General features: G+C 46.7%; 2 protein-coding genes across 4 annotated transcripts; one reads left to right on the top strand and one right to left on the bottom strand.

Moving 5' to 3' along the window:
* Positions 1-385: 385 nt before the first annotated feature.
* On the top strand, positions 386-25,983 carry LOC8038746 (eukaryotic translation initiation factor 4E type 3). Of its 3 annotated transcripts, XM_029987578.4 has the most exons (8): positions 386-772; positions 1,273-1,348; positions 3,151-3,306; positions 4,899-4,965; positions 8,413-8,432; positions 11,217-11,372; positions 21,616-21,720; positions 25,585-25,983. In XM_029987578.4, exons 1-8 carry the CDS (start codon positions 624-626, stop codon positions 25,663-25,665), a joined length of 810 nt encoding a protein of 269 aa, XP_029843438.2. In that variant the 5' UTR covers positions 386-623; the 3' UTR covers positions 25,666-25,983. The 3 variants fall into 3 exon arrangements, 2 of the variants coding, with proteins under 2 accessions (XP_029843438.2, XP_029843439.1); XR_003919650.4 differs by lacking the exon at positions 8,413-8,432 and having other exon boundaries at positions 394-772; positions 25,585-25,671; XM_029987579.4 differs by lacking the exons at positions 8,413-8,432; positions 25,585-25,983 and having other exon boundaries at positions 391-772; positions 21,616-24,278.
* On the bottom strand, positions 19,212-20,566 carry LOC8038749 (PRKR-interacting protein 1 homolog). The gene has a single exon (XM_029987580.4). The coding sequence runs from the start codon at positions 20,277-20,279 to the stop codon at positions 19,515-19,517; it is 765 nt and encodes a 254-aa protein (XP_029843440.2). The 5' UTR covers positions 20,280-20,566; the 3' UTR covers positions 19,212-19,514.
* Positions 25,984-27,726: the final 1,743 nt, after the last annotated feature.

Below are 27,726 nucleotides of genomic sequence, written 5' to 3'. Positions count from 1 at the left end.
GTGGCGCAAGCTACCGCCCGTTACAAAGGGAATAGCCATTAACATCCATCCATTCACCCATCCATCCTTTTCGAACTTTTTTCGAGTCGCTTGAAATTCGGCTACACTTCCGAATCTTTCAAAATCTTCAGATTCGGCTCGGCTCCGAATCTCGATTCGGATAAAGATTCGTCCCATCCCTACTAGAAACAAAAGTGGAATCAGTACTCAATGCAAAACCGATTTTTTTAGCCGGTGTATGCCGGTGGATTGAAAGGGATCCTGACGGCCGAATTCTTTGGATGGCGCGAGAAAAACAAGTTTCGGACTGTAGTTTCGGTGTTTAGATTTTCTGTTTATCCGCTTTATCGGTCTTATATATCTATTTCTTCTCAACTAGGAAGACTTGGGCGCAGAAATAGTTTTAACCGCTTAAGTTATGTAATGCGTAAGTTCGGTGTATTTCGTGCCAACACAGTAGCGAGCGTTGCGAGGGTTGAAACACGCGGAGAATCGCGCGTTGCTGGCGTTGCGGTGAACGTTCGTTGTTTACAACAAGCGAACAGCTTGTTTTGATCACGTGACACCTGTGCGCGCTTGGCACATCGCTCTCTTCCGTTGCCTCCGCTCGCTCCCTCGCAAAGATGGCAGATTCGGACGGCGACGGGTTTGAAGATGCGACTCAGGTTCAAATCAACCACACGGACCACGACGGCTTCGCCGACCTTCAAGTCGACTTTGCCGAAGAAATCTCCGTGCCTCTGCAGACCAAGTGGACCTTTTGGGTCGACAAGTGAGCCATGTCCCGTCGACTCGGGCGCACCTGACCTTTTTCTGACTTTATTTATGACGATTCGACGCGCGGTTCCGTCGAGTCGTAAACAAAATGCGATTGTTCGCCTGGCTTCGAAATGCAGCGTTTCCCTCGGGCTCGGTTTGAGTCGACTCAAGCGTTCGTGTAAAAGTTTCGAGCTGTCAATCGCGGCGTGTTACTTTTTTTGGGGGGTGAAGTTGGTAGCACGATACACCCCGTGACTTGCTCTATCTCGCTCGCACTCGTATCGGATCAAATAAAATAGTAAATTTAAATACCGGCACATTAGTAAATTATCAGTGGACTCTATCTGATAAACAACGCTAGTAAATATTGTTTTCATACCGAATTCTGAGAGCGTTACTTCAGTTTATTAATTGTTTTCGCTGCCTGTTCCGATAACATAACTTTTTGTTGTGTGACTGTTTTGTGACTGTACGCGTGTATTTATTGTCTAATCGTGATCCCTGCATTGTCAGGACGGAGAGTCGGGGCATCTCTGCTGCTCAGTACGAAGCCAACCTGAAGAAAATATACACGGTGAATACAGTTCAGGTGTGTGTGACTTTCGAACGCTTCTCTCGCAAGTAAGGGACACGGAGGGAATATTTTATTGCGGGCTCTTTATTATCTGCCCTTCACTTTAGAGCAACTATAAAAATAAATTGACTCATTTTTTCTTCTCTTTTTTCGTTTTTACATTGTGTAAGAAATGTCGGAGGATTTCTGTGAGGGACAGGAGGCCATGCGTAGGGCGCTTAAGCCAACGTTACTAGATTAGCTCAGTTACGGAACTGCTCATAGACGCCTGCATGCACGAGCAGTACCCCCCCCTCACTCACCACGATTCGCCTTCCGTCGTTCAACGCGCCAGATGGCTGCTTGGGTTATAGCAGTGTATTCTATTGGATACATACATTTCAAAGTGCAGCGTCTAGATGGCGTTCCACCGTACTCTATAAAACACACAGTTCGTAAAGGAAAATCTAGATAGCACTTTGAACAATGAAGGGTGGATTGAAGTGAGTGAGGGGGGGTACCCCCTTCCACGGGAGTTCCACAACTGACGTAATCTAGTAATATTGGCTTAAGCTTTGTCGCATCTTTGCATGAGGCAAGTTTGTCTGCTTCTTGCAATTGGGTTAGGTTAATGTCAGAACGCCAATCTCTTAATTGGCTGGTTGAAAAAAAAATAGTGAGTAGAGTTTAACGCATTTGGCGTTGAGGTCCACCCACTATCATTTCAACCAAATCCAATCAGAACTCGACATTGTTTTGACGTCACTGCAACTCCTGCGCAAGAAGCAGACGACTTGCTTCCCGCATTGGAACTGACCTATTTTGTTGTTGAGGTGGGTGATTGGACGTAGAGATCACTTGGCACTCCCGCTTTTTTTAAAGCGCGAATCTGCGGCATAGCCAGTTAGAACTGCTGCCTTCGGGTGGTGGCATAGATTGCCACGTGATACTGTTCCGAATAAAAAGAGGAGACTGGTTTAGAAAAGAACGAAGATTCGTAAAACAAAAAACAAGGCCCTGCATGGTTCCAACCCCGTTCCTCTGCGTGGCAGCCACGTATGTTCCCAACTCCACCACGCACGGGACAGTATTAAAGCTGCCTATAAAGACTCCCATTTCACAGATACCTCATCGAAAATGCACAATTTAGATTCACTTTCTACACTCAGTGCTGGCATTCGGTGAAATCGGAATCGATGCGGATTCATGCTTCACAAAGTCGGAATGCGAATAAAAGCCTCGTGTCTGCTCTTTCGATAACATGATTGGTCAGCAACACCCCATGCAGGATTTCCTCTGCTCCGTTTCGTTCTTTTTTCGGGTAGCTTGTGCGTCTGCCAACTGCAGAGGGTGCGGCAGTGTGAGCTGGCACAGCGGCGGTTTGGTCGGAGCGGGTAAAATGCCCTTTTGGGGTGTCCCAGGCGCACTGTTAAAAGAGAGGGTAACGAACTGCCACATTGTCCGTAACTCCGAGGCAAAGCACCTGCCTATGGATCCGCAGGTTGTAGGTTCGAATCCCAGTCAAGTTGCCTTACAATCTGACAGAAGCTTAGCGGGCATAAGGGGCTGTGTAACAGCAATCTGGGTTGCTCGTCAGAAGAGATCCTCGGTGGTTCAAATTAATCCTCGGTCCTCCACTGAAGCGGACCAGTTGCTCTTTGTTGGTTTGGCGCCTAAAACCTCCCGATTTGGCTTTAATGATGTCCATAGTTAGCATACTGAAGGCACTCTTTGGGACGTTTACCCCCTTCAGCTAAGACTTGCCTGTACCGGCTCGTATTTTCGCCGAGTGTAAGTTGCTTAGTTTTTCGTTGTTGTCTTTTTTTTTTTTGCCACAGGGTTTTTGGGCAGTGTTCAACAACATCCCAGACGTAGCGGAACTGAAGCTGCGGTACACGTACCACTTGATGCGCGGCGACCGGCGCCCTCTCTGGGAGGATGCCGGTAACCGGAGGGGCGGTACCTGGAGGGTCAAGTGTTCCAAAAGGGACTCGGTCAGTTCCAGTTTCGATGAGTCTACAAGACAGTTTGAGCGTTATTCGGGCATAAAAAAACGACGTATAACTAGGATTCCGTGTTTTCGGAGTTTATTTTTCTTGAAATTCAAAGGTAGTTTTTTAAGTTTATTTTTCGCTGGGGATTCAGGGTTTGTTGGAGTTTATTTCTGTTAGATCCCTAATTCTTTGAAATTCAGTGTTTATTTTACCGCATAAAATTTAAGAATTCGAAAATAAAATAAATAAGGATTGGGTACCATGACCCGTTGTCTTGAAGGAACCTCGACGTGCTAAAAAGCAAACCCCTTTTTGTCAGTAGTTCGAAATTTCAAAGGAAACTGAAGTGGAATCTCCTCTGGACCACTGACCTTGTGCTCTTATAAAGTTTAGTTGTAAAACGCTATGGTTTTGAAATTCAGAGTTTTTCAGATGAATCTGAATTGATGGAAAATGTACCGGTGAATGTTTTTCGGATTTATCCAAAGATACAGAACCCTGCGTATAACTAAGACAGTGAATGGAGGTAATGAAACTTTTTGCAAAGGTGCCTTTAAAGGAAAACTGGAGCGGTTCTGTATTTGAGGAAAAGCACTTAAGTCGTCTTCATTTACCCTCCAGAATCACGAATATCGAGATTATTTTACAAATTGGAGCATGGAGGCTGGAGAAAATTATTTTCAAAGTACTGCCAAAGCCCCCCCTTCCCGGAACGCGACGTCATATCAGGAGATTTCGGAATCTCCGCTCTCTCGTATCTTCAGCGCCTATCAAAGCTACACACGTGCATTCTTGCTATTTTCACAAAAGGTAAAAAAAAAGTTGTCATGACTGGCGTCGGTGCAGGGGAATGTACCTGGCAAGCTTGCAATTACACACGCTGCCCACACGAGCGACACACGTTTGGCCTCCAAAAGATCCTCTTACGACGGGATGACTGTTAGGAGGTTTTTCGTGTTTTCTAGCGTGTAGTTGCACACCTTTGAGGAAAACGAACGTGATATTCAGATTGACAGGATAAAACTATGCTAGAATCAACCTCTATCTTATTTTTTCAAAGAAGTGTTTCATCTGTTGTGCATTTATCATGCTCAAATTTTGTAAGTGTGGATTTCTCCCCAAAAAATGAAAGCAGTCAAAAATATTCTGCTATTACTACGTGCAACACGGGGAGGAAAACGAAAACAAACCATCTGGTTGATGCCGCTCCTCACTGGTAGCGCAACACGAAACAAAAACTTGAAAGCCTCTTTGAGGTTAGCACCTAAAACCAGCTCCAAGCGTATGTAGTAGACGGTTTGTTTCCGTTTTCCTTCCCTCACACACAGATAACACGCTTGCCTTTTTCTTAAGTTTGTTTTCTTAAACCTACATTAATGAAATTCGACTTTGACAAATGCACCACCTGAAAAGACAACTTTGTGAAAAGTTTCATTCGTGTGAATTCTTTGGCTTATTTATACATTGCTTTTTTCGCGCTTGAATAGCGTTCGGAAACAGCCTGCATGCATGCCGGTAACGAATCGCGGTACCGGACTATAGCAAGAAAAGCCAACTGTGGTTTTGCAAATGCACGAATAATTGCTTTGCAGCCCCTGGTGTGGAAGGAGTTGCTACTGGCTGCCATTGGGGAGCAGTTTACAGAGGATGTGGCGCAAGGTAAGGGGACAGAAGGACGTTAGCAGGCCGGTTTAGTGCTTTTCTAAACCGTCGCTCAAGACTGGTAATTTTGATCTAGCCATCCGGGGGAGGGGACCTTCGAATGAAGTCTGCCAGTAAATCTTTTGCTAGTAGTTTAAATCGGGGCTGCTTGGTGGACGTCATAGATATCGTCTAGCCTTTCTTTGCATTAAGTAGCATTGAAATAATTATCCAACAGCACAATGTTGGGTAAGTCGACAAATAAATCTGTAGTCGGTGACAAGCTCACCATTCAGCGACAAATGCCCACCCCTCCCCAAAGGATTCATATCACTCGCCAACTAATCACTTTGTCACTTCTGCTTGTTTTCATCATGTCTCTGATGTTGCATCATTAGAAACAAGTGTTTTTAATATGGCAGTGCACCCCGCTACCGACGAGCGACACCGACAAACGGCAACGTTTCGTAGTGCTTTTTCTGCTGTTTTTCTGCCCCCCTTTGCGTCACTAAGTCGTACCAGTATTTACTTCGGTTCGCACTGGTTTCTGTGCAACGGTGTGTGAATCGAACGACTGGGTCGCCACCGAAGTGCTCATGGTCCAGCTGTTACTGAGGTAGTTTTCCTCATGCCGTCTGCTTCCCTTCGTTTGTTTACTGTTGGCCTGTACCTCAGTTATGGTGCAAAAGCATGGCGGTGCCTGCTTGTTTTACGCAAGAATTTCTGAGTGGCAACAAAAAAAATTCTGTGGCCGTCACCAAAAAAAATTTTTGCTGCACGAGATGTGTTCCAGCAACACTACCACTGCCAAGCTGGACTTGAACACGTACACAAAGCCTTCCTACTTAAATAATGTTTTCAAAGCAATATTGATTGACCTGTGAAACGTAGTGTGCATGCCTAGTCTCCTTGTTGCAACCATATGTGCAGTAAGCCAGAGCTGTGATTTTGGCCAAGGAGAGAGCAAGAGCATCCTCTGCTTCTGATTGGACGTGGCATCACAGCTTTACGCTAAGCAACCGTAATCGGCCAATGGAAAATGTTTTACCCGTTTGCGAGCTCAAGACTGGGCAGTGGTTTGGCGAGAACATCTCACAAACAGACAAATGGCGAGAGAGGTCTCATGGCCTCTGATCAGGGATGGGCAAAATACATGCACATATGTATCGAAATACAAATAAAAATTACTTCGTCAAAAATGTATTTAATTACAAATCTAATTACATTTCCAAAAAAGCATTTAAGTACAAGATACAAATACAACCAAATGTATTTGGTCTCCTCCAAATACTTCTCCAAATACATTCCTCAAAATTTGCGTCAGCGACTTCAGGGCACCTGCAACAGCTTTCTGGGTATCTCCTTTTAATTTTTCATCGCACACTTGATAGTTTGAGTTGGGCACTAGTAACATAATAGAAATATAAGCACAAAAAAAAATGTAATCAGCTTGGATGTAATAAGGGAAAGAAGTACAGAGCTCCAAGCAGCTTTTTTTGTCGATTACATTTTGGTATAGACCAACAAAGAACCGAGACGACCAAGACGCGCAGCACTAGAGAATTTTTGTTGTTGTAACTCGTACCAGTTACGAAAATCTAGGCGACCCGCGCATTCAGGATGTTCCAGGCAAAAATATGGATGGAAATCAGGCTGGAAAGCATCACAAGTTGTCACAGGCACTTGTTTAGTCAGTCTGCCCGTGAACGTCGATTTTGTCACTATTTTTGCCCTGGACTAGCACCTTAATCACAAAGTCACTAAACGCTTGTACTTGATTAAGAGACACTGCATTCAGCGCAGAACGTAGTCTTCTTCCTGGTCTGGACAGTGACAATGAATTTGAGGGATGTATTTTCACCCACAAACTTGTATTTAATTACAAATATATTTGAAATACCCACGTTTTAGTCTTTAAATACACACACCAAATACATTACCCACTTTGTAATTAAATACAAATGCAAAATACACAAATTATTTGAAATACGTATTGCAAATACTTGTATTTGAAATACTGCCCATCCCTGCCTCTGATGTGTTTGTCCAGAGTACTCTTTCAATTGCTGTCCGATGTCGGCTTGCGTGACAGGAGTAGCACAGCTTAAAGGGGCCCTGCGATTCTATTTAAGCATCTACATTTTTGCGGTTTCCACATCTCTTGTGTTTCGGGCAATCTAGCATGCACGGAGACAGTAATGTAATATCTGTGTGTTATACTTTAACCAGATGAAGCGGAAACCTCCTCCTCCTACGGGGGTGCCCCGTGGTGCTGAACGTGCGCGGCATGTGACAAAATCATGATGTTGTCGGTCCTGGTCAGCTCCTGCCTTATGACTGGTCCAAAGCCACTAAAAACTTTTGTTTAGTTGAAATACTAAAATATAAGTGGCGCAAACTGTTTCAGTTATATATGAAAGTAGTTTTTTTCCGGTATTTTAGATGAAAAAAGAAACAAATGCAGTGTAGAAAGTGCGGAAATAAAAAAATTACCGTTCGACATACCCGCCACCAAGCGGTGGAAGAGGCGGTGCAGGCGCCCCTCGTATGATTCCGAAGCGCGCTCACTTGGAGATCTTGGATGTCATGCCCCGCAGATCCTAGCAGATGATATACGACGCCGGCGGCACATTTTGCAAGAAGCGAAAGTATGAATTTGTCTCCTCGCGAGACCACAGGAGACTCGCTCGGACTTGTCTGGAACTTGAACTGCATGAGCGTCGTCAAGTTGGGACCGAGAGGCCTCGCCAGCGCGCTCCGGACGCTTACGAGGAGTGTCCTCCGAGCTCTGCACTTCTGCTGAGGATTTGGAGCTCCAACTCCGACAGACTCTATAAATTCATGCCGCAAGCGCGGTGGAGGGTTGAAGCAAGCAACAAGTTGTTGACGCGCACTAGGCTGCAGGGAAAGCAGCCATCAATGTAAGCCGTAGCCGATTGGCCAGTTGCTTCACTTCTACCATTGGCCACCCAAGTCAGGACCAGGGAAGTCATGAAAGAGATTATTTTTTGCTTGTTCTTTTGTAATATTAATTTGCCTATAACGCCTAAAATAAAGTAAATTTCAAGAAAAGAAAAGTTTCACTAAGTCACTATGTTCAGTGCGCTTAGGTTCGGTGCAAATTGAAAACCAGTTAAAAGTCGTTGGGGCCCCCTTCAAGATTTGCAAAAGAAGCGCAAGTCATCAGTGGCTTTGAATGGGAAATAGCAGACGATCACAATTCCAGCCTGCTTCCGATCTTCCTTCACGAAGGCACTAACTTTGTAGCAAAGGATCCACCTTTTTTTTTTTTTTGTTTTTTTAACGGACGACACATAGTTTATTGTTGTTTCATTTTCGTCTGCAAATAACACTTTGTCGGAGGCAAACCACACTCTTCGCTTACGTTAGCAAACAAACCGTCTGCAAACGCTATTTTGGCTCAATCGTCAATAAGCAAGTGAGATCTCGCCCCTACTCTCGCAGTGACCAAAATCGGACCCCAGGTAAGCAGTCATTGCCTCATCCCACAAGGACCCACATCTTGTTAAGGTAGAAAATCTCTACCCTTTTTTCCGCGTTGTGTGATGTCGTGCCACTACGTGGTGAGGCCATCTTGCCCGCTCTGCAGAGAGCTTTTTTCCGCACAAAGCCAATGTTGCAGAGTGGGTTATGCTCTGTTTTTCTTTACGGCATAAGGACTCGAAGCAGGCAATTGATGCCCTGTGGATGGAGCTTCTCCTCAATTCTTGACTCGTTGCTGACTATCGTGGAGACGGGGTGACACTACAAAGGGCACGGGTTAGACGTACAGGGTGTCTCTAAGCACTGTTTGGGTGTCAAAACATTGAACGATAGACAGACTGTAATAAAACTTTGAACGAGGGTATCTCTAAATGGAACAGATTTCATGCTCAAATTTCACAAATGTAGGTTTCTGGAGAAAAAATTTAATCTGGACAAATCTGGTTATTCTTATACGGGGAGGGGGGAAAACGAAAACACAACCGTGTCTGGTTGACACTGCTACCCACAGATGGCACAACGTAAAACAAAATCTTGAAAGCCTCTCTTGAGATGAGCACCCAAAAGCAGATTCAGCAGGTCCAAGCGTGTGCGGTATCATCCGTGAGTAGCAGCTTAAACGAGATGGTTTGTTTCCGTTTTCCTCCCTGTCCATAAAAATAACAAAATTTTTTGGCCCCAATTTTTTTTTTTTTTTTGTGGGGGGGGGGGGGGGGAATTCACATTTATTTAATTTTAGTATAGACGCTTTGCAGCAGCTGTGTATGGAGGCCACCATAACTGACCTTCAATTTTTATTTCTTGTTATGTTTACTTCACTTCATCATGACCACATCAGAAAGAGTTATTGCCATTTTAGATTCTAATGTGTGCTTGTCCCCTGCATTGGCATTTGTGGAAGCACATCAATGCCCGCTTCACTGTCTCGACTCCTGGATAGGACAAGAGAAGGCCGGCAATGGCAGCTATAATGTGGCACGTCTGTAAAGCATCTATGATAAGTGCACCACCTAAGGACACCACTGTGAAAACTTTTCTTGTATATTCCATTCCTTGACTTACTCGTACTAATTTCTTTATGCCTGAAGAGCACTCGTAAACACCCCGTACAAAAGCTGAGGGGTCCTACCTGTTTCCGTAATGCTGTTGGTGCCCATAAATGTTTAGGTGTCTCTGGAAGACCTATGCATTAACAACATCTCACAAATGGGCTTCAGCGTATTTGGTATGTACGGATAAGTCCTGAAAGGTAATTCCCAAATTGCAGCTGCCCTGAAATGAGAAGAGCCCAAGCTTTGCGGAAAGAAGTCTTCACCGACATCTTTGTGTTCCTCCAGAATACAGCTCGCACTGAACTGTCCACAAGGTCGTTTCTTTCCTCGGGAAAAAGCAACCGCATTTCCTTCACGTATAGGTACGGAGGTGTTTTCAGTGTACTGCAGTCGTGCACAAGCTCCCCAGGGAATCCCAGGGCCGTGCTTTTCCTTCTTTGTTGTAAGCCCCGATTTTTCCTTGGAAATAGTCGCCCAAACAATCTGTGGAAAAAAAAAAAACAGCAAAAAACAACCCAAAATTTAAGAAACCCCGTATTTGTGAAAAAGACCTTGCAAAAAACACCCGAATCTGTGGAAAAAAAAAAACAACACAAAAACACCCCAAATTAAAAAAAAAAAAAAGAAACTCTATAGAAAAAATTTTGCGAAAATCACCCCCAAATTTTAAGAAAGCTGAACCTGTGGATTAAACCCTGCAAAAAACACCCCCGAATTAACAAACCCCAAATCTAAAATCAAAACCCGCAAAAAACGCCCCAAAATTAGAAGAAACAAAAAAATTAAAATTTACAAAGAGCATTCTTGAATTCAAAAACAGGCAAATCTCAGAAGCTCGAAATCCTGCTTGTAAGCAGTCTTGCAAACTAAGCGTTTTTGTGTAGTGGTTGCAAAGGGAGGGGGGGGGGATGGATCGGATTGGTGGACAAGCGCGTCGGTGCACCACAGCTCGGAACGCGTGGAGCTAAAGATTGCGCCGCAGAACCCAGGGATCCGATTCCCAGCCCCACCCGTGTTGACCTGGAAAAGAGTCTTACCGGCCTGCAGTCATATATCTTTACTGCCCGGGGCACGTCAAAGACCCCAGGCTAGTGGTCGTAGTGCATTGGCTCTTGGCTCCAGCCGAGACACCAGACGCCCATTGGGGCTGACTACCTTCCCACGGCCAGAACGCACACGCAACATACGGTAATGACTTTAGTGTGGTGGGTGTTCAGCGGGGGTGTGAAGACGGGAGCAGAACACAGCAAATGTCGAGTGCCGACGTCAGTGATCCCGAGAGAGAGAGAGCAACAGAAGAGCAGAGAAAGAAAGCAGACAATAGGTTGGCCCGTTTATTTTGCCCGACGACTTGAAGTTAATTGTTAGGGTGCTCGCAAACTCAATTTTATTTTTACTCGATGCGCAATGCCGGTGTTTCTGAACTGAACGAAGCTAGAAAAACGCTCAAATATGGGCTTGCGAGCGATGCTTTTCTGCTCTTCTGCGTATATGAAAGCGTCGCCAGTGATTCAAGCTCAACTGGACCTCCGACGTCCGCGGCTGCCCCGCCAGTCCAAAGTGGCCTCTAGAATATCATATTAACTCCACGCTCTTTGGGGACAGAGGTGATGTCACTTCACTGTTGCTTCGGATCTCTTTTTTATTTGTTAAAGCGAAAACTTTGGGACTGAACGGCTCCGGAGCATGACGAAAACGGTCTCCGATTTGCAGGGGACGAGGTGTGCGGGGTGTCCGTGTGCGTGCGAGACAAAGACGACATCCTGCAGATCTGGAACGTGGACTCGCGGCTCAGTGAGGGATCCACAGTGCTGTCCAAGGCTCACCGTCTCCTGCCAAACGTCTCTTTCCTCGCCGAATTTTATAAGCGTGAGTATGGTTTGTTGTGCGACTTCAGAGCATCCACGATTAAGGCTACGTTCCCTACATTGATTACTAGAGCCATTTACCGTAGCAGATTGGACGCTGGTTAGAGTGGAGAAGAGGAATCCACCAATCGGGACGAGCAGAAGGCTATGTGTGAGGTGCATGTTCCGCTATTCTAAACCTGCAACAGGCTATAGTCCGTCGTAAAGTTTGGCGCTCGTACCGAAAGAGGCAAGAGTGGACATCGCTGCCTTCTTTACGTTAAGGGGATACTGACCTACCAAAAACATTTTTGAAGTGCTTGCATAAGACACATACAATTCGACAGGATGACCCCAGATCCATTTGAGCAATTAAAAAACATGGATATTTTTTTTTTTTGTGACAGTCTTATTTGGTAGCCTACAAAAAAAAAAAGAGATACAAGTTTTCTGTCTTTTTAGTGGGTCCCACATCGGCAGACGTACAGCCCTTAATAAATTGGCACCTCTGCATCAGAAACTAAAGATGCCTCTCTTGTAGAGGCTGATTTTACGCGGTATAATCATTCATGCTTCCACTCAGTCTCGCACACCGTGCACAACGCTGTCACAGCTACCGGTACGTGCATGAGCTAGGCTGCATCTAGCGTCTCAGCTGTATGGGAGCATATGCAATGCAACATTGGATCTACAGACTGAAGCAAAGGATCGATGGCTGTTTGAAACAACATTCTTTAGTCTGCCAGTTGACGAGCTCCATAAAAGAGTGCCATTCAAAAACCATTCTTTTCTGTTGCCTGCGTGCAAGCAGGTACGGGCGGATAGCATTCCAAGCGCCAAGCGCCACCAGCTTCGACGCTTCCACGGTCAATGGAGAAGGACCGTTTTTGAACGACGCTTTTTTTGCACCGACTTTTGCGAATACCCTATGTGTACCATTAAAAGCCATGATAAAATTACTTTCCACTGCAGGTAGTGTGCATCCCACGTTCCACCAGTTCCACCATGTCTGTCGATATGGTGGGCCAATAGTGTAGCGAGCGCCACTGAGCGCACGCACCACGAAAAGGCACCAGGCATTCTAGGAAGCTTGTTAACTGACTCTGATTTGGTAATGTTGGTTTGAAGGGACCGCAAAAATCAGTTTCTGAACATATCGAGCCAAGATTTCGCACCAAGGTGGCCGAAGAACGTCCATAAAGGGTGGTCTAATCCAACCCGCAAAATGGTCTACAATGCTTACAGTGACTAGTTTCGTTTTGGGGAGTGTTCTTATACTGCCGCCAGGATGCCGGCCCGAATTCTGCTGTACCCTATCAGGGGAAGGCGGGCCACCCTCCTCACAAACCTTGTATGGGTGCAGGATAGGGGGCTTATCGCTTTTTAGGAATCCTAGAAAAGGACAAGACGCAATCGCTTTTGTTGTGTTCTCCTCCTCGAAGTCGCGTAGACGTCCCGCAGGGGAAACTTTTTCTCCCTCTTGCCCGTGGCAACTAATGTGTTTTTTTCCTTTCCTGATCAACCCACTCTGCCCTTTAAGGTTATAAAAATTTAACTGAACTAACTTACCCGAAAAAAAAAAAATTGAAAATCAAAAACTTTAATTTTTTACCAACAGCGTGCGTCTGCTCAAAAAAAAAAAAAGGTGTCTCATTGGCGTAGCAGCTCACAGATGGAGGCAGTGCTCTCCCAACACTTCCTAGATAAGAAAACCTAGGTGCTGCATTATCCTGCGTCACTAAAAAAGGCCATCGTTTGCCAGCGATTGGACACGACGACGCAGTGAGAACATGATTCCTAGCTGAATGCTGACACTGTAGTTATGGTGGTTATAGGGGTAGGTGCATCGAGCAGAAAATCAAATGCAAGCTACTCATTCATGACGCCGTTCAATGGCGCTCGCGCAAGAGTCCCGTTTTCTTTTTGCAGGTGCGGTGGGAAAGCACTGCGGTTCCGCGGCTATAAAAATTTGCTCTTGCGTGCAGAAAGTTGGTATTTTACTCAAAGACGTAATTAATCATTCCCGTTAATGTACTAAAGTTTGAAGGTTGGTGTAAACATAAAATGTAAAATAAAAATAAAGGTACGCAGGGGCGTCCGGGCAGGATGGAGGACACAGCATCCTCGTTAAGCAAAAACAATCTCTCGCGAGTTGGATTACCTCTTTGTTGATGACGTGGGTGAAATGCCGCACAATGAATTTTTTTTCAAAGTATAAATCACTGACTGGGGCTGAAGTTCTTTGTCCCCCTGTTGATGCATAATCTTCGATTTTAGAAAAAGTTCAGGATTTTTGGACGCAGAAAATAATGACACTCTCGATCCTTGTCTTGCGGACTTGTAGCCTGTCTTGCAGAGGGGCGCAAAGCAGGTGGTGTCCTTCTTGATCTTCATCTATAATCTGTGGGCTTTTGCTACCAACACAGGTACCGATAGAGTAACCAAAGGGTTATCTTAACAGCGGTGGATATCTCAAAGGAGACGTCAAACCTAGTAGCGCAGTCCCCACAACTCCGCGGCAATACAGACAACATTTAGGGCTGCATTACCACAGGTCGGTTCGATTAATTGCTTCCGTCGGGGCCAATGATCAACTACCATGTCTCACTTTCTCGAATATAGCGGAAAAGAAGACACACATACCAGAGTAAAGACAGAGTCCAAGAGCATTTGTTATAACACTCTTCTAAAAGAACTACTATGTCCCAATCCAAAATGCCCCCCCCCCCCCCCCCCCCCCCCGCGTCGGCAAGGTAAGAAAAGGTCCTTACCTGCCAGGCGTGGGGTTCCGGAGAGCCAAGATGGGGGAAGCGTCGAAGAAGTTGCCGACACACGTCCTATGTCTTTCGCGGTCACCGGACGAGTCCTTTTGCCGAAAGCAGGAAAACAAGAGGCGAAGCCTCCTCGCCTGTCAGCAGTGGTCCGCGTCCGAGCAGGGGGGACGGAAAGAGGTCCCTCCGGGAGAGAGCTCCAAGACAAAGACCCCTCCGCTTCACGAACAGGTTGAAGCTCACAGCGAAGGCGGCCAAGCGTTCCGACCCGTGGCCGTTATCACAGCCATTAGGGAAGGGATACCACAGGAATCCCCACATTCCCCCCTCCTTAAAACGGTAGGTGGCTCTCAATAAAAAATAAAGGAGGCCCACCTGCTCTCATAAAATAATATATCTTTCTGCGCACCCTCAACAAATACACACGAAACCCAGCGCGCGTCTTCACAGTGTCTGCCGTCAACAGCTTGCGCACCAGGCCGAAGAAAAGAAAAGTTCCAGTCCCAAACACTTGAGAATGTCGGTTGCATGCGTGCAACCAACGCTCACTGGCCCAGGCCCCCTTCTTTTGAGGCAAGGCCAGATTTCAGAGCAACGTAACTGCTGAGAGTCTTACCGCTCATTCACACTGGAAGCAGATCCGCGTTTGCAAAGCGGTTGCAAACGCGGTTGTATAAAGATCCAGTACGATTGCACGCGCACTCGGTTACATCAAGTGCGCGTGCAATTGTACTGGATCTTTATACAACCGCGTTCGCAACCGCTTTGCGAACGCGGATCTGGTTCCAGTGTGAATGAGCGGCTAGAGTCACTCTTCCACCTGGATCACGCGAGTCTGACAAATATCGCCAAAGGGCGCTCTGGCTACATGGCACCCGGGTTTCAGAGCAACATAACCTTCGAACGTCTTAGAGTCGCTCGTCCACCCAGATACTGTCACAGTGCGCCTCAGACCGCGTAGCACCACCACCATAAACTCAAAACTTGTGTTGTTCTTGGAAAACAACAACAGGCTGCAGGAGTATGTTGCCATCAAGCAGATGCGAATCTTCCCCGAAGAAAACCCTCCGCGCCCACTGCAATACCAGCAGTGAATACAGCGCGTGCGTGAACAGTATGCAAACTGCTTCTCGATGCCGACAGTTACACGGCCCGGCTTTTGGAGCCCGTCAGTAGCGGTACCAGCTACTTGTCGACGTTATTGGCAGGTGTACCATCAGACTCTAAATGAGTGTCCGCGACTACTCAGAGTCAAAGAAAACATGAATATTTACATTCCCAGATTGTACTGCTTATCCTTCGCTACCAAACCTCATTCCACGCCGGACATAAAAGTCCACCCGGTTCTCAAAAACATCATCAAAACTTCTATATACATTTTCCTTTCAGGACAAGTTGTATGTGGCGCGCTAGGAACCCAAATACACAAATGTGAAAGATTCGCCTCAAGCATGGAGAACAAAGAACCTCCCGCAACAACGAATGTTGCTTGACGCACGCCAATTAAAAACAGGAACACGCGTACGAATCGCACTGTGCTCGCTCAAAGGAGCGGCACAGCGGGTTGCCGACTCGGCATTAATCGCTCGACCATAAGTGGCAAGATCAGGACGCTGGTCATACGGGGTGATCAAAGGCTAGGATGGTCGGCAAATAGGCTGGACAAAGGGATTGAGGCCAGGAGCCACGACCACGATAAAGGAAGCCGTGGCCCCACGTTGGGCGCCATTTTATGTGGGATGGTCACGGGTGGTGGTAACTGATGGGTTCGGCGGCGGTCTCTAATCGGGAGACGCCAAGCCTACTCCCACACCCCGCAGCTTTCTCTCGAGAGCACCACTACGGGCGGGTCCGAACGTCAGCCGCACAACTGATCACTTCTCTAAAAAAGGAGGAGCATGTACCACAATAGGACGGGGTCCAATGGTGTTTATTGGAACACCAAGGACACACTGTCCCAAAACCCCTGCGCCGACAAGGTCAGATGAAAGGCTCACCCTGTCAACACCGTCCCGAGAGCGCGGTCCAGAGCGGGCAAAGGAGGTCCTTCGCGACACGTCCAATCTCTATCGCATCTGCGGGAGGAATCGCTTTCCCCAAAGCGGTAAAACAAGAGGCGAAACCTCTTTGCCTGTCAGCAGTGGTCCGCGTCCAAGCGGGGGGATGGAAAGAAGTCCCCCCAGGAGAGAGTGAGAGGAGAGTGCTCCAAGACAGGGAACCCTCCTCTTCACAAACAGGTCGAAGCTCACGGCAAAGGCGGCAGAGTGTTCCGACCCACGGCTTATATCACAACCATCGGGGAAGGGAGACCACAGGAATCCCCACAAATCGTAGCCGAAATGTACCGACAAGACTCTTCACATTTTTGCGACTATAAATGAGCTATCTAAGCCATCGGGGAAGGGAGACCACAGGAATCGCCACAAATCGTAGCCGAAAAGTACTGACGAGACTTCACATTTTCGCGACTATAAATGAGCTATTTATGCGTACTTAAGAACAAAGCAGCAGTCCGAGAAAAAGAAGAACACAAGTACACACAAGTGACATTTATTCCGTATCGCGTTCCAGAACGCCTCGCGCACGATACGCTGCGGAAGCTGCAAGCGCGAGGCAGTCGTTCTGAACAGTGCTTGTATTGCAGGAACGCGCGTGCACGACAGGTCTTGCGCGCAGAGTTTTGGCTTCTCCGTGCCACTTAGTTGATTGAGAATCCACTGGTAACCTGGCTGCAGTGCCAATTTTGTTGTCGTGAAGCGGCGGTGCATGGAACTACCCAGGAATGCAGAGCGCTCAGTACACCTACCCCTGTAGCCACCATACCATAGTCGTGTCCAATCTCTGTCCTTCGGTGGCCCTCCTTAGTGACGCACGAAAACTGAGCACTTAGGCTTTCTTATCTGGGAGCTTTCGGCTCTCCGAGTCGACAGGAGGTGGTTGGGCGGCGGAGGGACCAAGTACCATACTTTTCAGCGTCAGCTTTGGTGACGATGCCAGTTGTCAGTGGATTGTTTCAAAGATTTCCCTCCTCAGTGAAGCACCTTACCCAGCATAGAATCGGAGGGGAGGCCGGAGGTCACCACAGAAAACGTCGGTGGACCTCTTTTGTCCTCTGGCACTCCCCGTAACAGAGAACAACCTTTACTCGCTTGTTGGGAGATAAGCGCACCGGGAAAACGACTTCCCCCCTCCCCCCCAAAAGAGCACGGCAAGAAAAGAAAGCGGACAAGAAAAGAGACGCAGCAACAACCATGGAGTGCAAAGCAATATGCAGCTGAAAATAATTGTTGAAGAAACGAGACATGTCTGTTTTTGTTTTTCTCGTTTTATCCATTTTTTATTGGTTGAGTAAACTAGTCGTGCATTGACAATACGTGCAGAAAGAGTGTGTCGCTTCTGGTTCAGAAACATCTGCTATTGCCGAGGTCGAGAAAAACGTCCGTCGTGTCTGAATGCGGTCTTGCATGCCACCATCGGTCGGCTGTTGCGCCGATCGGACGCCTTTTTTTAGGAGACTGAAGCCGTGGGTAGGGATTCCAAGTTTTCATTTTTACTTTTTACTTGGGTAAGTTCATTCTCTGAAATTTTTATGCACACCCTTCTGCCACCTCCGTACATAATCTTGGCTCAATGCATTCAGAAACTGCTTCATGCAGTCCCTTCAAACAGCCATCAATCCTTTTGCTCCACGCTGTATACGCGTGCTCGAGCAGGGGGGGACCAGGCATCCGGAAGAGATGTCCTCCTGTTCTCATCCGGAGAGTGACTGTCGTATTCACTTTGTTCAGCGCTGCCATACACTACTCGCTTACTGTACATCTTGCACTTTGGCTCCAGAGTTGACAGTTATTTGGTGAAGGCAGCAAGAAGGTTGCGGTTTGTGGTAGAGAAGTTGATACGAAACCGACCGAGTGCCGCCACGCTGTTGTGCGGCGAAAAGATTTTAATAGCAGACGAGGTCACGAAAACATCCTTAAGAATTGGTGAGAGCGCGTCGTACGTTGTCCCGTGACCGTCAGGAAATTGACGGCACGGCGGAAGCTTTCAACGCGTGATTCAGGCAAGGAGCTGTGGACATTGCTCAAGCCGTGCCTTTTGGGCAGATAATGTTAAAGCCGATTAACACATTTGCATTTGATTGCAACTGAATGCATTTGGCCTCCTTTCGACTGCTTACGAGAGAAAACACTGCCACCATCTATCAAGTGGCCCTGGAACACTTCCAGTCCCTGTATATATTAACACAGAATGTGTTTTATCAGCTGACTTTCATGGAGTTCTGCATCGTTTGGCATTAACAGCTGGCTGCAACAGCCAGATGTAGCAGCCAGCTGCAACGAAGAATTGACACCCCAGAATTTTTACACCCCGAGGGATCCATATAAAAAGACTTCTGTCCCCGGCAGGATGTGAACTGGCCACCTTGAGATGGTGAACCAAGTGCCTTGCTTACCGAGCCATCCAGGGTTGGCGGTCGAAGCATGCAAAAACTAACTCTGGCACGGCGCACAAAGGCGTGGGACATGCTTCGCGGCTTTCCCGTCAGGCAGCGCCATCTCACGGCGCACGTCAGAAATGAGAGCGAATCTTTGGTATGCAGTGCTGCTTAGACGCCATTCTTCCCTGGAAGGCCCATCGCACATTCCGTGCTTACCAGTCTGTCAGTATGATCAAGCTTGTATGATTTTTCCTCACTTTTTATGCGTCATTCTTTCACCGTGGGCTCGAAATAATTTTGACATAACAAGCAACCGTTTCTCATTGGTGGTGCATAGATTGGATCTGGCTAATACTACAAAACTTTGTGTAGTTATGCAGATTGGAATTGTTCGTGGACTACCCAACAGATTGTGCCAGCGGGCACAACGCACTCGACACTCAAACACAAATATGTGAACCGTCCTTTGGAAGTTTGTCAAGCATGCTATGCTGTTAAGTATGCAAGATTTGAAAAGTAAGGCTTTATAATCTTTGCACGACACAGAAGCAAGCTAGAATTACAGTAAGCCACCAAAAACGAAACATGTCAGTTTCAAGGTCAAGTCACAGGTGCATTCCTTAGACGGATATTGGATTGAAATCTCCAGAGATTGACTGCATAACTTTATTTGGCAACACTAACAAACTTAAAAACAATTGTAACCGAGAACCTCTGCTCGAGGCCAAATACACGTTGTACAATGTGCTTATGTACAAAATGAAGATGTTTGTAGCATGTCCCTTGCGTCAAGATTTAAATAGAAGAGAACTGGGTCAAAGCTCGTGTCCCATTAAAATGCCACTTGGCCATACAGAGATGCTGCTCTATGAACGAACATGGTTGCCACGTCAGAGTTTTTGCAACATTAAAAGCCGCTTGCCAGCTGTCTGTGAAGAGTTAGAGTAAAACCATTTTATGTATCATTGCTTTCATCGCCTGTTGCTGCATCATCATTTGCATTACCTCCTTGGACGTCATCTTTGATGCCATCTGCTCCAGCAACATTGTCGTCTGCTGCTTCAACGATCTTGTCGTCTGCTTCGGCCACCTTGTTGTCTTCCTCAGTAACTTCGTTTTCTGCTTCATCTGCCGTGCTCTTGCTCTGTTCGTCCGGTCCCGACCTCTGTTCCTGGTCGTCGTTAGTACCTTCGTTACCCTCATCATCGTCGTCGTCAGATTCCGTGTGCTTGGCATCCGCCTTGTTGCCGTCCTTGCCCGTCTGCTTTTTCTTGTCCTTGAGCTTCGCCTTGCGCTTGAGCCGTTTGGCGCGTTTCTTGGCCGTTCTCTCCTCGGCCAGTCGCTTGTTGCGCTCGACGCGTTCGCGGAACTCCTGGTCTTTTTCGTCCTGGCGCGCCTTCTGGTCGATGTACTTCTGGCGTGCGTACTCCTTGCGACGTAGGTGCCGGTAGACGTGAAACTCACCCGACCCGGCGCCCGCGCTGCTTCCCATCACGTTTCGGACGAATTCGGGGGCGTCGTGGGGACTGCGGCCCTTGGGGCGGTCCGGTATCAGCACGGGTTTGTCCGGGTTCTGCATGAGGCGCTCGAGTTTGAGTCGCTGGACGTCGTACACGGTTTTGGGGACCACCACCATGCCTTGTTCGGGTTTTTTCTTTTTGGGAGGCGGTTTGGAAACGACGCCGAGAACGGCGTCTTCGCCTGGCTCTGCGTCTGCCATGACGCACGTTTTCTGCTACTTTACCGGGTTTCACTGGTTGTTTTCAGTGATGGGGTACTTACTGAATGAATAACCGGGAGCTTGAAATGTGTCTCGTGGACAATAACGACACAACTGTGATAAACGACGTCCGTATAACTTTTTGCGATGTGCCTCACGTTTAGAAAATTTGCGAACGCTGAAGTGTTGCGTTCGTTTGCTGGGGTTGCGGGAAGTGGATGCGATGACGTCATCGAAGACACCTGACCGACCCAACCGACCCTCAACCAACGGGTTTCTTGTCACGTGGTTTTGAGTCACAGAGGGCAGATATTTTTTACTCTGGTTGTTGCTGTTAAACAAACGAAGGCGCTTATCCGGAAGTTTTACGGTGGCGCTGCAAGCGCTTTGTTCTTGGCTTCATGTTTCGGTTTCGAGTTTGAGAAGTTTTAGATTTTCTGCACCGTCTTGTTTTTTTTTCTTCATCGTGATAAGTCTTGTGATTGACTTTTTTTTTGTTGTTGTTATTTCGAAGTAGAATTGTTCTAAGAGAAGACGAAACCGCGTTTTGACCCGTGTAAGTCTGCGCGTCGCAAGAAGCTGCAACTCTGAAATTATGTTGCTGGCGGTTGGGAAAGAAATCGCAAACTTTCTGATGTGCCGATGTCCTAAGCCCAATATGGTCAAAACAAGAAATGACTGACCCCTTGTATATGCCTCAAGTAATTATTTAAGTATAAAGCAAAAAAAAAAACTTGCCAGCAAGAAAGGAAAATAAATTATCTCCGTTGCTGCGAAGTGTTTTTCTCAAATATAAATGACACAACCGTCCACAATGTCACTTGGACGTCGGCTCATAGAAAATTTTAGTTTTTAATCTTTTGATGTTTCGCGTTCCAACCCAACCAGTAGGGTCACGTCCTCAGAGTTTCAGCTTCTTCCGGTGCGTAATATACGTTTGCAGGCCAAAAAAAAAAAAATTTTTGTAAAAACCGTTTTTTTTAAGCTTTTTTTTTTTTTTTGGGGGGGGGGGGGGGTTAACAAGTTTTTGTAGGCAATACAGTATTTACTTAGGAAAACCAAATTATAAGGGTTAACATTTCAAGACTGTTTTCTTCTTTTGCGTGGCCTTTACAGTGTTAATTTGATTTATCACAAAACTTGGTAGAGCTTATCACCAATAATGTGCTGCCAGTAACAAGTGCATGCTAACGATTACTGAAAGATTTTTTTGTTATTAAAATGTGTTATTTTTTTGCATAAATTGAATTGCAAACTACAGGTGCTCAATCTTTTTCTGCCAACCCAAATATTGCAGGCACGCTACTCACAGCTCGACCATTCTCTATTGTTGCAGCTCATCAGTCTCGCCTGGCGTTCGAGGGAGGCCACAGGAAGTCACGCTAGTCAGCATACGTTGGTGACAACTGTTTGGGTGGTCGATTTAACCACAGCCAAGAAGGTGAAAGGCACCTACCATGTCCCCACAGATGGTTTCGGAAGCAGAGTGCAACCAGCGTAACAGGCGCCGGTTTCACGTTTATGTGGCAAAATGGCAAGCAAAGCTAGGGTTTCATAGCCTCTGCACCACCACTTTGCCTTTCGTTTTGCATCATGCATTACCTCCAGTGTTTGAAGCACACACGTCACGAAAGTTATCCGGAGAGCAAGTCGTCTGCTTCTTGCACATGAGTTGAGGCGACGTCAGAACGACACCGAGCTCCGATTGAAAGGACAGTGGGTAGACCTGGAGCCCAATGCTATCAAACGGGACGAAGAAACTGGAACAACACCGTCTGCTGCGATTGGTCAGCGCCACGCCACCGACCAATTGCAGCAGACCGCTTTGTCCCAGTTCCTTGGTCCCGCTGTGTAGCATAGGGCCCCTAAATGCTAGGTGCCTCAAGGTCTGCCAACTATTTTCTTTTTTTTTTCCAATCAGCCAATAAGAGCTCGGCGTTCTGACATTGTCGCAACCCCCGTGCAAGAAGCAGACGAACCTTCGCCCCGCATAGCTTATGGCCCCTTCCCCTGGCAGATGCCGAGCGTTCCGTGATAGCGGTCGGCCTCCGCGAGCGGTCGGTCACGTGATCCACCCCAGTGGCATGCGCTGGGGAGCAAATCAAGCGCGACGCTCCCAGCGCCACCGCTTTCAGAGCGTCTGCTCTCGCTTTTTAACAGTTTCGGTTCCCATTGCTATCTTGCTGAAATCATGAAGTTCTGATGGAAACTTCATGCTTTGACAAAAAATTTAATTGTTTACTACTCGATTAACAGCTACCCCGACGTTAAGACACAATTTATTTTTCCTGACAGTTATATAAACCTGATTAAAACTAAAAGCACCTGTACGAGCCATAGGATGCTATTAAGCAATACAAAAACACGTATGCCGTAAAGCGATTGTCATCTCCGAAGGCGACTTCCATCTGCGGAGTATTTGGCGCATTATCTTCTAATTATTTCAATTACATTACAAAGACCACAAAACAAACAAACAACATACCTAGCTCTTCATCCGAATAGGCGCGCACGTCGTCTTCGACGTAACACAATATCTTTGGCTTCTTCGCTGGCAAGGTGAACGACTCGACAAACACTTCGCCGAGAACGGCTGCCTCGTCGTCACTCGAGCTGGAGCTAAGCTGATATCTTCGTCGCTGTCGCTGATTTTGCTGTCACTGTTTTATTAAACCTCCCGAAATTAACTGTAACGATGTCATCGCCGCAGTATGCTCGGGCGAGTCGTTCAGACGAGGGGAACGAAAGCAAACACACCAAGAGAGCCCACCCAGCAATCGAAACAAAAAAGCCGCGAAACTCCTTCACTCCCCCTCAGGAATGTTGATAACGAAACTGAAACGTTGCGAGTGACTACAGATCGTACTCCTCCGAAAAAGGCTGCGCGGAAAACTACTCCGGACCACTCGACGCGCTCTGCCACTTTTCCACGGATCGGTTGGAGACTGGCTCCAGATCTACAAGCGGCACATGGAGAGATTGCTCGCACCTTGCGAGGGGAACAAGAATCCGCTCGGCGAGCGCTCGCTCTTTGCCACGGGAAGGGGCTATTATTATCAGACAAAGCTTCCTATACTTAAGTGAACACCCTTCTGAATTAACTGTGGCTTTAGCTGTGCACGGCGAGATCTTCTTGTGTGGTTTATCTTGTGTTATACATTGGTTAAGGTTGAAGTCAGAAGAGTAGTGCAAAGAGGACTCTTATAAAAAACAAGCTGCAGATCACGAGGTACCGACATTGCTGGTACCTCGTCGTCTGCTACTTGCCTTCTTTATAGCGCCACGATATGCTCATCGTGCTCCGAGAAAAAGGGACACCACTCCGTCCCTTGAACGTCGGCCTGGCAAAATATGGTGCGCAGGTCTTTTTTGTAGGTAGACAGAGGGTTGTTGCATTAGTCATTCTTAAGGAAACAGTTTTTCTTTTGTTTACGACCATGTGAGACATAGACAAAGTTTTGTTTAAATTTTGCTCTGTCAAAGCGAGAGTTTAAGTTTTTATTGAATGATACGTCATGCTACTGAACGTGCCACATTTTGCAACACAAGAGTTCCTGTGCTATATTTGACGGTGCTTTTTCGTGCATTTGTCAATAGTTGACAAGTTCCTCCTGCAGGCAGCTTATTCCCATGTTGTGGTCAAGAGACGTGGGAATGTTTCGTGGGCATCATAACTGTTGCTTGAAAAGTGCCTTTCCTTGCACAGATAAGGAGGTTGCGTGCAGGTGCTAGGATGCAAAGTGATGCCACTTGATCTTGTTAACTAGCAACTTTATATCGGAACACTTGGGTGCGGAAGTTTAAAGCAAAGAGCCAGCAGTGCTGCTTCCGAATTTTGTTTCATTTTTAAGCAGATTTTATGTTTGTTTGATTGCTCTCGCTTACTGCGTCAGCCTGAGCAAGACTTTGATGTTTACACTAGCCAAACCACAGCCTGTTTCTCCGGAGACTGTACAGTGCAGTGGAATTGACCTGTATTAAAGCTTTTTATGAAATATGTACTTGTTGCAAGTGTGGAATGCATCGCTTAATGGTAATAGACATAAATGTAAAAATGCAACAACGCTCGTAGTCGCTTTTGTACTGCCCACTGGCACGAGCGTCATTTTTAGCCGAACACCACTGCTGAAACTGAGAAGCACAAAAACGACAACTGCCTAAATTATTTCGTTTTGTGTACTTTCACAAAATAAAGCTTGCAATAGTTTTAGGTTTCTTTTCCAAAAGTGACTAGCAAATCAAGCTCAAGTACCAGTCTTGCAATCTAAACATTCTTTCACATGAACACTGAGTGGACGAAGGAGAGGCAGCATGGTGGAGTTTGTGTAAGAAAAAAATAGAATGCCTTTTCCGCAAAGGATTGACCCTTTTTAGTGACCCATTTTTCGTTGCCATGATGTGTACGGCGAGCACTTGTCCCGGCGACTTTGCCGTTACGGTCATTTCAGTTGCATGCCAACACAACCAACGCAGTTGTGTGAACCAGTTCCCAAGGACGTAGTCGTGGTTGCGAAAACTAGCGCTTAGGCACTGCTTTTCTTTTTTTTTCCTGGAGTCACATTGGCGGCAACTATTGCGGCCATTTTGGCTTCCAATGGGTCGACTTCTCGATCCCTGGCTAGTCTTACGCCCGAATAAACACCGGTATTCACAAAAATCGAGAAACAGCCAACACTTCTTTATGTTCCCGAATACTCTGGCAGGTGCAGTTGATCACAACGCAAATAAATTGACCATACGTTTATCAACGAAATTTGGAACCGGAAGTAGGTATGGTCATGTACCGCCCTGTCAGATGAGTCAGCTCAAGGCCATTAGTATTGCAATGCTTCAAGACGGTTTGGAGCATCCACTATGTCCTGCCTGACTTTAGCCTCCCACTTCCCCGTTCGCTTTATCACCGTCTCAACTAAGGCCCAGCTCCTGTGGACCTTCCCAAGGCATTCCTATTGTTCCGTCGAAACTCGTTTTGTGGACACACGTCTCGTAGATACGAATGTTTCATCAACACTCGTTACACGAATCGCACGCTGTAAGGACATTTCATCACGCGTGTATCACAAATAACCGTTAACCGCCCGCCCCCCCCCCCCCCCCCCCCCCCCTCTTCGTGGCAAGTCTGCGGCAGCTCATTACTAAAATGTTAACCCACCTGGCTCAGCCGTACACACCGTTTCACTGCGACAGTCTCATGCAGCTTATTACAAAGAAAGCTAGCCTGAGCTGTCGATGAAACATTGTTCGATGAACTGATTGCCACTGCTGCTTGAGCGCTTTGGTAGTGCGTTCTTTCTCGGCTTCCCAGGTGACAAACCATGTGGCAGGGCACAGGAGGGCCTTGTTCCTCCGCAGTGCCTCCCAGACCTCTGGCAAACCTTCCACATGATCTGCTTCTCACTTGATGCACAATTCCAGGAGTGTAGTTGCAGCGCATGCTGTTTATGAGCGTCCTCGCAACCTTGGGATCCACGGACCTGACGGGATCCACAGACCAGTTGCAGTGGAACACTGCCTCAACGTGTCGGCCCTGCCTTCTTTCAGCCTCAGCTAGCAAATGCGATATTAGAATCTCCATAGGCATAGATGATGTTGAAGAGAGCAAAATCAAAGTCACCATTTCATTTATTCATTTATTTCACAAGACTGCCAGTCAAGTAAGGCCACGGCAGGAGTATGTACTACAAGTAGGACACATTCTGAGTATATAACAAAGCGGACCACAGAATGAAAAAGGGAGATAAATGGCATTAACACACCCCAAACACCATCAAAATGTTTTCTTAACACTTCATATATGTACGGGGAGCTTTACTGATGTGTGTTTCATGAAACCTGAAGACTGAGTAAATTGTACAAGCTGCAAGGGATTCAACATCGAGTTCAAATTTGACAAGACAGATCTGCAAGGTTCCCAGACAAGAGCCACTAAATGAGCTGCGCCTAGAGTATCGGCACTCTGTTCTCCGAAATTGTGGGCGCCGCCATTTTGGTGCTTGTGTAGAGCAGACGCAACTGCCGATCGTCATGATTCAAAAAGTGTGACTTTTTCAGCATTAGATTCGGTGTTAGGAAGCCCATTTAATATTGCTTTGCTCTGTCGCAAACTGTTTAAACATTTGTGGAGGGCGGAAAAGCATTTCCTGTGATTTTAGCTAAAGCTTCAGATAACTGGCAAGCGTATCTGCAGGGGTCGTATTGTACTTTCTTTATTCTGCCATTATTAACAGACCAACGTTGCCAACTGTGTAGTGGTATAGACACACCTATGATGCCATCCATGTAGTGGTATCGGCTAAACACAGCACTACAAGATGCCAGGGGCAAATCCAAAACCCCGTTTTTTTTTGTTTTTTTTTTTTTTTTTTTTTTGGGGGGGGGGGGGAGGGGAGGGGAGGGGAGGGCGGAAAGTTTGTAAGGATACTATTCTCCAATTCTTTCGTGTGCACCGAGGGGTCCACTCATGTCAAAATGTCCTCTGAGAAGGGGGAGGGGGTGGCCGCCCCCGTTGCCCCCCCCCCCCCACCCCTTGGATCCGCCCCTGCAAGATGCATACTCAAGAGAAGGGTGCTCGAGTGTGCTATATGCTGCAAGTTTAACTCTCCTTGTATGCTAAAGAATCCATCAGCTCATGCAATGATTGACACAAACTTGAAGTCCTTGAGATGCCACTGAAGTGTGCACTATGCAGGCAGCAGCTGCCCCACCTTACCTGTACCATATCAAAACCATGGGAGCCACAAAAAAGACAAATCTTAAGAGTTTTCTTGAGAGTGTCTTTACTCTATGCGGTTCCCTTTTTAGTAAACTTATCAAGACACTTAGGTTGATCTGCAGTAAGAAAGTGCTTAAGTTCAAATCTTAAATTGTTCTCTTTACATTGCAACTGATACTCCTGTCATTGCGCTAATATCAGTTTTTGCTGCATTTAATGTAGTTGTCTCTGTAGCTCTTTGTTATTCATCAGTACAGCAGAAAGACTGGCATCCTGATGATACTGCCTGATGCCAAGTAAAAACTGTGTCTGAAATGAAAAAATTATTTAGTTTTGTTAAGTAGCCAACAATGCGACAATAAGCTCAGATGTAAGTAACAGTGTGTAACTGTCTGCACTCATCCAAAAAATATGCAGCAGTCGAAAATGAAAACTCATCAGCAGCTGTTATTGCTGCATCAATCTGTCCAGGACAAGGTGGGGAAGCAAGGGTCTGTAGGGCACTGCTCAGACCCTGCTCAGGACGCCATGAGAGGGCACACACTTCTAGAATTAACAAATGAACAGATACGACACTACCTAGTGGTAGGTGTGCCTCGGTCAATGGACAGTATCATTGTGCCAAACTCGTCCGCAGCTGGGGTTGCCGAAGCAGTGTCCTGGAAAAGCTGGGGAAGTTATGTTCTGTAGAGCGGCACTTGGAATTTGCTGGGGGCCTCAAGAGGACACACACTC

This window comes from Ixodes scapularis, unplaced genomic scaffold (assembly GCF_016920785.2).
Source record: "Ixodes scapularis isolate PalLabHiFi unplaced genomic scaffold, ASM1692078v2 PGA_scaffold8__174_contigs__length_109621045, whole genome shotgun sequence".
Classification (NCBI taxonomy): domain Eukaryota; kingdom Metazoa; phylum Arthropoda; class Arachnida; order Ixodida; family Ixodidae; genus Ixodes; species Ixodes scapularis.
The sequence above is the reverse complement of the archived record's forward strand: the minus strand, read 5'-3'. Positions and strand labels throughout refer to the sequence as shown.